Source organism: Toxotes jaculatrix, chromosome 3 (genome assembly GCF_017976425.1).
Source record: "Toxotes jaculatrix isolate fToxJac2 chromosome 3, fToxJac2.pri, whole genome shotgun sequence".
Classification (NCBI taxonomy): domain Eukaryota; kingdom Metazoa; phylum Chordata; class Actinopteri; family Toxotidae; genus Toxotes; species Toxotes jaculatrix.
Genome location: NC_054396.1, coordinates 5,222,322 through 5,233,464, shown reverse-complemented (window position 1 = coordinate 5,233,464; position 11,143 = coordinate 5,222,322). Strand labels below are relative to the sequence as shown.

The 11,143-nt window shown below is 38.0% G+C and overlaps 1 protein-coding gene across 1 annotated transcript in view; it reads left to right on the top strand.

Moving 5' to 3' along the window:
- Positions 1 to 3,660: 3,660 nt before the first annotated feature.
- cntn4 (contactin 4) overlaps positions 3,661 to 11,143 on the top strand; it is a 97,366-nt gene continuing 89,883 nt past the window's right edge. Inside the window, exons 1-2 of the mRNA XM_041033436.1 lie at positions 3,661 to 3,715; positions 5,845 to 5,977. Coding sequence (XP_040889370.1) covers positions 3,661 to 3,715; positions 5,845 to 5,977 — 188 coding nt within the window. The remainder of the gene's footprint in view (positions 3,716 to 5,844; positions 5,978 to 11,143) is intronic.

Below are 11,143 nucleotides of genomic sequence, written 5' to 3'. Positions count from 1 at the left end.
TTCCATGAAGAATGGCATGCCAACTACAAGAGCAAAAGTGAGCATAATGCCTGTAGGAAGACCAGATTAAGATAAATGTGCCTCACCGTCGTCGTTTAGAGCATTACATTTTCAATTTGGCATATAACCACAATAAACAGTACTGCCATATCTGTGCCGATGATTTCACAGGAGTCCCACTGAAAATGGCTCTGATGATTTATGAGTAATAAAGATATTAATCTTCACTGAATATAAAATTGAGTGATGTGGAATTTCTGTCTCTTTATCAACTGACACTGGCCTTGTTTTTTTTTTTTTTTTATTCTGACAGCTGTGGATTAATGGAGACACTGTAGCCTGTTTGGGAAATTATCTTCTTTTTCACAGCTGCACTTTTTTATTACTTTTATTTATTTATTCATTTTGTACCTCAGCCCCCGATTCTTCCTCTTTTGCGTTTTAGTGAGTGACTTTAGATAACACAGAGAAACACTATAAACATGCAATATTCTCTCCTGTTTTCTAGCCTTTGTATAAGGTTTGTTGTAAGGTTTAAATTATTCTTGTAATTCTAGCTAGTGGCAGATACACAACAAGGTTTGTTAAGTGCACTGCCGTTGGAAAGCCCTTGACTCACACTACAACTGCTGTCAAAAAAAAGGCTTTTCTTTGTGACCATGCCGGCTCTTGTGGGACAGTCAGTATTATCTTTTTCTACAAATGGTGCAGTGTTGCCTGTTGGCAATGAACACATAGTCAATTTATTTTGCCTGAGAATTTATGAGGTTACAACAGATATACTGGACTGTTTGTAACCAAAATATTGAAATGTTCTTTGCCAGAAAAGACTTGTTGTGTCCTTGAATGACCTGAGTAATTACTACTGGAGGATCAGGAAACAACTAACTCATACCAGAAATAATTAGAAGGGAAAAGATGAGCAAGCATGTTGCTGTGTTGTATTAAATCCTCTTTTGGGGGGATGTTGGTAAAGGGCTAAAAGGCATTTCTGAGCCAAGTTAAGCAGCATTCTGCTTTCTTTACACAGAACCGTTGTAGTCATAATCACAATTTAACATATAAACCTAAGAAATCAGTTTGAAATCACAAATGCATTGCAAACCTTGTTTCATATAATATCACTCTCCAGACTTTGCAGTTTGCATTGTTGTCAGAGGTGATATATTTAAACATTTTGCATAAAAAAAGAATAGCTTACCCCCATTCTAAAATTAGCATAAGGTTTGAATACTGCTTGGGGATTGGAAGCATACTCTGATGTTGTAAAAATGTGAGATGTGCAGGGAGGTATTTTCCTGAATTAGACTGCCTATTGAGCATCTCTTTGAATTATGCATTACCCTGTACATATCATTCCATACAGCTACGCATAGATCTGCCACTGTTTTCATAACACAAAGCTGAAGGTTCCTGTTGTTTTAAAGTTTCTGTAGACTGAAGACAAAATAAATGGTTGCAGTCACATTGTGGGGGCAGCATCTACCACTGCTGGGCATCAGTAAAGATTGTGTAACTCGGATTCTTAAGATATACAGATTCAAGACATAACACGCTCTCTATGAATTTTGCAGGTCAAAGTTTTAGCCTGATGGAGCTGAGAAAGAAAAGGTCAGAGGATCAAAATGTGAGGTTTCTTCCCTGGGGGGGCTTAAATATCAACTGCAAATTTCATAGGAGTTCTGTCATTAGACGTGGAGAGAGAGCTTGTCAAGGACCAAAAGGGTTTGTCAATAGGAAATTTTGACCTGACTCTGGAGATAGATGAAGGGCCACAGGGTCAACTATATCATTAGAGGCTATCACCTGAGGCTACAAATAACTATAGTAAATTCAAAGGCATGTGGGTAATTGTAGTTGCAGAGCTGTTTTGTGGTCTAAGGAGTACTAATAGGTTTGAAGTGTACCCATAAACTGAGATTGCCACACCTGTAAAACTGGAAGGGTAAATGAGATGCTTGAACATTTCATGCCAAAATAAATGTTAGATATTGACATTGTAGTTTACAAAACTGCAACAATTAAATTTCTATGCAATGGAATAGCCAGTGGTGTTATGATACAAAATTCAGAGTCATGTGTTCTCATTTCTCTCAGTAAATACAAATCAAATCACTGAAGTCAGTAAAAAAAAAAAAAAACAGGTACTGAAAATGCAGTGTTTTTAGAGGATTGTGTGTGATAGTAGGTTAACAGCACTGGCTGAAACTAGATGAGGATAATGCAAATGTTTGCTACTAGGAAAATTAGGCTCCCAGATATCAGCAAAAACTTCAATATCATGTAAGCTCTCCATAGTTAAATAATAAACCATGTCATGTGATTTCTTTTTCTATTTTTTTCTTGCAGAATTGTGAAATTGTAGAGAGTAGAGTCATTTTAAATTCTAACTTACACTGTGGAGCTCCACAGATTGAGGTGTTATTTATTTATTTATACCTCAGATTAAATCTGAGGTAACAAATCATAGCTAAAGTCTGACCGTTTCCAAATCAAAAAGATTCTGAAAAACTCATACCTTTGCTTCAAGCAGATTCGATTACTGCAATGCACTTTTAACCGACCTCCGGAAAAAAAAAATAAATAAATAAATAAAATAAAATAACACTGATAGTTTTCAGCTCATTCAAAACTTTGCAGCTCGGCTGTTAACCAGAACCAAGAGAAGACAGCACATTAGTTCAGTTTTAACTGCTCTGCATTGGTTTCCTGTAACATCTAGAATTGATTTTAGGGTCCTCTTCCTTATATACAGCCCTTTTATGGGCCTAGGACCAGGCTACATTGCGAACTCCCTTGCTAACTGTTTGCCTTCAAGAACACTGCGATCATCTGCTGCTGGTTTATTGAAGGTTCACAGCAACCGCTGAAAGAACATTGAGGATGCAGCCATTGTCAATTATGCCCCAAAGCTATGGAGCACACTACCTATAGATATCAGGGAAGCCAGCTTGTTAAATATTCTTAAAAGAAAGTTAAAAACTTCTCTTCACTTCAGCCTTTAACTAGCCATGACTGTCCCGATGCAGGCATGAAATTCTTTTTTTGAGCTTTGTTTCGCACTGCTGCATAAAATATTGTATTTTCTTTGATTTTTTGCATTATATGTATTCTATTTTTCAAATTTTCTTGTTGTTGTGTTTGTTGTTGTTCAGTGGGTTTTATCTTTCATCTTATGTCCTCTATGCATTTTCATCTCTATTTTTTAAATTTTGTTTTATTATTATTGTTAAGAAGTGGGTTTTAATTTCACCTTATATTACATTATGACAACCTGTCGTTTTTATGTATATTCTGTGTCTGTGTGAAGCAGTCAATGCATATCATTTCATCTTTTACTGTAAAGCTCTGCATTTCTTGGATGAAAGGTGCTATACAGATTCAGTTTATTATTATTATTGTCCCAACCTACCCTGTCTAGGCATGTAGTGCTGTATTTGACATGGGACCACCTTGTCCACCTTGCTTAGTTTAAATGTAATATTAACAGGTCTCCACCCACCTCCACAGCTCAGGCCCATTTAAGACTCAAGAAAAGCTTCATGAAGCCACTTGGACAAGCGTGGAAACTCAATAAGGAAGTGGGAAGGGCAGAAAAAAAAGACTTCCTGATAATATATTAATGTCATCATCCGGCTTCAACTCACATACTGTCAGACCATGATTCAGCTGTACAGCACAGCCTATGTGAAGACTCTGGAGCTCATTATCCACAGTATAGCCAGAACACCAGTCATTTCCCAGTCATTTCTACAGTAGAATGAGACCTACTCTGTTCCTTATGTCACTAAATAATGCCTGATTTTCCATTTCACTGTAACTGCTGAAGCGTACGCCATGTCTCACTTCTTACATATTCATTCTATGTCACAGGTTGAATCATCTTAATATTGTTGAAATTTTAATAATCTGGCATAAAATAATAAGGCAATAAGGCGTTTGCAATAATATCTGGCATGCTGGTAGGACACAATCATATTTCTAATATGCAAATTTATTGTCAAAAAATTAATGTACGATGTTTTAAGGGGTTAAAGAGGCCAAAAGGTGTTGAACCATGAATCAATGGCATAAGCCAAATTGATTATATGTCTGATAGAAAGAGAGTTTTTAGTTCATTGGGATTTCATCTGTTGACAGCACCAACACAACATTAGGCAGATGTCTCGTATGTAATCGGGTCTTGTCCTGCATTTATTATATTCCCCACAGTTAGCATGTGGTCACATTATACTTATTTATATTATGAGTTTTTGCCCAATCACCCATTCACTTCTAATGATGCTTACAGTTTGGATGGTAGCGTAATGGGATAGTACCTGAACTGTTTTTACATTCTTTCATCCCTATGGTACGTAGCAGTGGTTGGCTACGTATTTATATAACTGGAGTTACATTCAGGTAACTTCTTTTCACCTTGTCTCATTTCTGAATAACAGACATCTTATTTATGTTCATTCATTCTCTGTGACCACCACCATAAGCACAGGGTTTTCAGTGGCTTTGGTAGATGTGTGTCATTGAAACAGAGAAGATTACTTTAAGTCTTTCTTCAGCTTCCAAAGCTGCTGTTGGTCTTATTGTTCTATGATTCACTGTGCAAGCAGGTGAGTGGAAGTGATTATATCAAGATCATTTACAGTGGCCGACAAGGGCAAACACACCGCGATGGCCCAAAACATTTGCATTAGGAGAAAGTTCAGAAACCCATTCAAGAACACATCCAAAAAGCGCCAAGTGGAGCAGCTTGAGCTTCCCCCCAACAACACACAACACCAGACACACACCACAACAGTTTACCTTTGCACTTTACACAACTTCAGTGGAGTTATATTGTTTGATGTCATAAACGTTTTGCTGTTCTGTCTTAATGTCTGTAAGTTTTATCATCATCACCATTTCCAAGGCTGTATTATGTCTTCTGTTTTGTATTGCAACCAATGAAAAAAAGATTTTTTTTTTTTTTTTTTTCTCAATTCCTTCAAGTACTGTACCATCAACACTGCTGCTCAGTGTGATACTTTTCATCTGGAATGGGTCCAGACTTCTAAAGAGAAACATGCTTTTTAAATAAAAAAAAAATCTTTATAGTTCTTCTTCTTCTTCTTCTTCTCCTTCTTCTTGTTTCAGATTTGCTTAGGAAAATCCAAGAGCCATGTTTCTTCTCAACTGGATAAAACTTTTAATACAAAAAAACACAAGTTTCATTCACATAAAAAAGCTGACTGATATCAGATAACACTGACTTAGTCAGTGTTATCTCTTATTCTTAGCTTAAAAGAATAAGAACAATTTAAGCAATGACAAAGAAATGAAAGTGATTAATACTTTTTTTCTTTTCCTTGTCTTCTAAGCTTCAATGATGCTATGCACAAGAGGCACGCTGTGTTATTTGGCTGCCTTAATGGTGTAACTGAGACTTCTGTTGCGTCATTTACAACAAAGAGCTCTAATCACATGAAACCGACTGATTGCACCTCTGCATGGACACATAATCCTTCCATAGCTGGGCAAAATAAAATAAATGAACATATAAAAGCAGGTGGACAGAAGTAAATGAAGGCATTTGTCCAGACAATTGTTCAACATAAATCAGGCTCTATATCCTGTTACCACCTAAATAGCTGGTGAAGACACGTCTCTCTTCGAATCATTCTTCTCGGGGCTGTGTTGACATGACAGGCTGTTCAAATTGATATCTTTTGTCTGCTTGTGGTTTTGCCCTTCGAAACACTTAAAGCAGCATCAACCTATTTCTGCCACTGACTAATTGGCTGTTTTACAAACAGGCCGGTGTCTAAGTTTATACTCAGCTCTGTTGTGTTTGTGCTTGTCATCCTACAGAAAGCAGTGTCCTGCAGAGTCCTGTCTTCACAAAGCAGCCTGGCAGCATCGTGTATCCAGTGGAAACCTTGGAGAGGAACAGAGAGGTGGTGTTCAGCTGTGAAGCCCAGGGAAGCCCACCTCCCATCTACCAGTGAGTGTGTGACTGCAGCGTTTCATCTGTCCCCCTCTGCACAATGCTCCTCTCCACTCGATGCTGCTTGCTCATGTACAGCTGACAATGTCAACATCCCTCAGTTTTAGAAAACCTGTCACGGGCAGATGTCTCCGTTTGTCTTCTATCAGCAGTGCCTCTTCACATGTTGACAGCCCTGAATGCCAATAAAAGAGAACTGTTCGAAAACTTCAGTAGCCATAAATCACGTAATGTAATGTAGCATGATCACGTTTTTTTTCCAACTCAACCAATAAGTGATGCTTTATACCAGGCTACTGTTGGCACACTACACATCTGCACCCATCAGCTGATAGCACCTGAGAGAGATGTTAAAAACTGTCATCATTCAGTTAAATGGGAGCACACATGCCATAGACAGGCACAACTTGAAGGGTATCTATATATTCTACATTTTCTATTCTGTATTATGAATATTCTAAATATACATTAAATATAAATCCTGTGAAAAGTTTTGCCTGACCTTTGGTAATAACTAAAGAGCTTAAACAACAACTCAGTAAACTTTTTGCAGAAGTAGGTGGCTTTAAGGGTTCAGTTTAAGAAACAAGCGTGCGGTGCTTCTTGCTATTTTAGCCCCATTTAATAATTTCATATTGGCATTTTTTTACCCAAATACATCTTCGAGCTCTTTTTGATATGTGTTTGATAATAATAGAAATGAAATCTAGAATGAGTTAAAGGGTTATTAAAAAAAACTTCACAGTCTTCTTTAGGAATGTTTAGTCTGTGTAATTCTTGATAGTGTGGAAAGAATACAAAGTAATTACAGAGTTATGGATTTGCAGCTTTCTCGTGCAGTTCAAGCTCAGTCACAAAGCAAAACAATGAACCCTACAACAGAGATCACATACTGTTATTTTGATCCCAGATACTTTAATCCATTCACTGTACATGACACTTCTGCTCTAAAACTAGAAACCAGCAAGTTTCTAATCTGACAAACCCTGAAGCTGCCTCACTGACAGTGAGTTAGACTCTGTTTTTGTCTCGAATGTATTCTGAAATATTTTTTTAATGTGCTTTACTACACTGTAGTCCTAACAGTTACAAAGCATAGACTTCGTCCATATCCTGTAATATCACGCTGGGTATTGTAATTGTGTCCTCAGATTCAGTCTTCCATTCATCTCGGATGAAACCGCTCCTGGATTTGTCTCCTGATGCAGCAACAAGAGAGTCTTGGCTCTGTTGTTTCTAGCTTTAGAGGAGACTTGTTCTTCCTTGCAAATCAAGCCTGAGCTGATCAGGATCATAGGAATGTATTACATGAATTCTATTTTGTGGTGGATTTTTCCTTCAACTCCCTGCTGGAAACGTGTGTTGTCTATCTGTAGCCTGGGAGCGCATGTTAAGCTCTGCATGAACCCAGCTCAAACATCGTTTTTCCTCCTGCAGAGTTCAAAGAGCAGCTGTTTTTTCCCTTCTTTATTTCCTCCTCACTTGGACCATTAGTCTATTGAAAGGGTGTTGTGTTGTGTAGCGGCATCTCTGGCAAGTAAAAGTTCAAATCAATCATGTTTGCTCACTGAAATTGCTGGGGTAAGATTTGGAGGGATTGGTACATTTAATACTTGGGATTGAGCCAGCTTAGAGGATGACCTAATCAGCTGTTTCCTGTCAAGGTCGCTGTGCGGTCCTGTCAGAGCGGCTCCCGCCTTCTAAAGATGTGTTGCAGCAGCTAAGTCGTGTTCAAAGTTTATTTTTATTTTAAGTTTATTAATTGCACATCACACAGCAGTAAACTGTGACAATTTAAGCTGCAGCATTTACATTACATGCCAGGAGCAAAGACATGTGTTCAGTATTGTCCGCACTAAACCCAGATGAAGGAAAACAAAGGCAATTTTTGGCATTTTAAAGATGTGGCATAAAAAATCAATGCCAGGCACTGAAGTGGCTGGTTAAAAATCCTTTAATATCTATGGACTGATATAATACAAAAACACACCGGCATGTATCAGCACACTTGCCCACTTAAGGGTTTCTTGACACACAATGTCTCCAAACCAACAAGCAGTCTAATTCTGCACACCTGCGTTAAAGGAATAGTTCAACATTTTGGGAAGTTTGCCTTCTTGCCAAAGTTAGATGAGACAAATTCAACTCAGCAAAATTAGCTTGTTTTCAGTGTGGTTTACAGAATGTGTGAAAACTACAGCCCAAATGAAGTTTTATATATATATATATATATATATATATATATATATATATATATATATATATATATATAAACCCTAAAAAACTCATACAGCTTAAAACTCCAAAACATTTATACAACTACTGTAAAACAAATATAAAACTCTGTGACTATTGTGTTTTTTTTCCTATTTGGGTTTCATTTTCTTATGTACTTTTATTTTGAAGCCTTGTGCTGAAGGTGCATCCTTTAAAGGCTTGCCATCTATGTGTCTGGATAACTTATATAGACCCTTTTAATAGCAAATATATAGTGTTTTTTTGCATATTCTATAAATCAGGCTGATAAAGGCCCTGTGTGCCTGTGTGTTAGTGTCTAGTTGTCAGGTGAAATAGTGACAGCACATTCCCCCTGGTTTACTTAACTTTTTTTAGCATTTCCTCTATGAGCAGCACCTAAAATACAACATGCTAACATGCAGCTGACAATGTGTCTTAACATCAGACACTTTTAAAGAAACAAAAGGTGGTTAAAAACTGCACTTACAGTTATGTAAGATGAATTGTTTTATGTGAGTACTCCAATATGTTACATCTATCAGTAACTAATGAACCACATCTAAAATGAAGGGGAGAGGTCAACTCCCTCATTTGGGCCGGGATGATTTGTAGCTTTGATGCTATTGATGTAGTGTGCCGCTGGTTTCTTGAGGCATTTGACTCTGTCACCACCTCTGATATTCAACCTTAGGTGTCCAGTGTTTTGTTTGTTTTTTCCTTTCCTTTTCCCACTCTAGTAGTTGGCCTTTGTGACACCCTCCACCAGCTGGTTAATAGGGCTCTTGCAGGCTTGAACTTGTTCCGATCCCCATCGAAGACCTTGCTGGAGTCCAGGTTGTCAAACTATGCCTCCACACTCAGAGTGGAGTCACTGATATGCTGTGCTGCTGGGTAATGCCTGGCCTTGGATAAACAGTTTGATGTCAGTAACAACAACCACACGGGGAATCAAGTCTGTAGACAACATAAGTCTGTGTTACAGTTTATAAAGCCCAGAACTGGAAGAGTTGTCCTGGGAGGAACATCCTTAAAAATCTTGGAATTCCTCCCACATTTTATTCCACATAAACTAGTCAAGAGTTACTTACCAGCTCAGAAAGGGCACAACTGGTTCAGAAGATGCCAGGGCTATTTTCCCTGGAAAATAATTTAATTAAATGTAATTATTTTTATTTAAATAAAATATTTGGATATAATATTTAAAATTTGGATTTTAAAACAAAGCCTAATTAAATGAACTTTAACTGTAACTATCTTAGGTGTGGCAGTACAAACTAATACTTTTTTAACATATTAAAGTACCAGACGTAAGAAAAGGAACAGACCGCCTAACATTCACAGCCTCATAAGCCAGATGGTGTGGTATTATGCCACTGTGTACACGGCCTGTTGTTACATGATTGCATAAAGCATGTGCCTAACAAATGGAACTGCTGTTGTGGCCTGCTTGCCAGCATAAATCATTGTAAATAGAATTATTAAATAATCTAGTTTACATGTGTTTGATGTAATCTGTTGCCCCATACTTCTCACAGAGGAGGATGACACAATCCCAGAATTCAAAGTTCCCCCCATGCTGCTTTCTATCATTGTTCCCACGCTGGTCTGAATTTATCTGGGGCTAAAATGTGCTCGAGTTCTACAGGAATTAGAATATCCGTCACTTAGCGGCTTTAAAGTTGTTATCTAATTGGCTTAAAGCAACAAGAGTTGTCATAGGAAATTCAGTTTGTCACAAAAGAACAGTGGCAACATTGGATGGGCAATTATCTTTAACTACCACTATGTTTAACAGCCACACACACACATCCACAATGTGGCACATTCAGTGATTCTCAGTATCTTCCTCCAACTGGGTTAATTCTTTGGCCTTTTCAACATGGGACATGCTTACTTACTCAGATACATCAAAACACTTTCCAGGCTCAATTAGCTATCTAATCTAATGTTTTAGAAAAGCATAGATAAAGGCGATGAATCAACGACTGTCAGAGGAAACCTTTTGCAACATTTGGTTTTCAAGCTGTCACTCGATTAAACTGTTCCAGTTTGGATACAATGCAGAGTTGCTCAGAGCAATTGCAACTATGAAAAGGCTGCTTTCATATTTGATGGGACCCCTTTTCAGAGCCTAAACTATCTGAGCCTGATACTGAGGTTTGGCATCATCGCTCCCCTTCTCCCCCTCCGGTCCACTCCGCCTTTCTCATTCAATTTGAAGGTGTTACTCAGCTGTAAAATATTTATGTTGATTTTTTTGTTTGTTTCACTTGAGCTGCAAATGAATCGCTGCTGTCGTCCTGTGAGACTGCAGCCACCCCCCCTCAGGCCCTTCCCTATTGTGTGTAGTAATAAGGCTCTAGAGAGTGTGTACTTACTTATGAGTGAATTGGAGAAGGGCCATGAAAGACCATTGCACTACACATTTTGTCTATTAAAAGAAAAAGGTCTGTAGAGGCACTTTGTGAGTGCTGCAATGCCCAACCCACAAATATTCAGCTGTTTGTGAGTCACTTCAGTGTACGGGTAGGCGGGTAAGCAACACAGTCTGACATTGTTTTTCATGTAATCAGCTCCTACTTGTGTATTATGTGATGATCCTGCACCGACTCCTGTGGCCACAGCGCCGAACATTGTTGACTTTCTACAACAAAACAGGCAAATGAGTCTGTTCTATAAGGCATTACGCTGTTTTAGACACAACATTAAAACCTATGCCTTTACTGTAGAAGATGTATTATCGCAAGAAAATACCACAGTGATAACACAATAGCACTGTCAGTGTTTTCTCAAAAAGGTTCTTATGCCTCAAAGGCACCAAATTGGCACAACAAGGGGAGTTAAGATCGCACAAAACAGCTTTGCACAACTTCTGTACAAAAGGGCTTTAGCAAAGCTCTTTTTTTCACATCAAAGCTGCTTTCT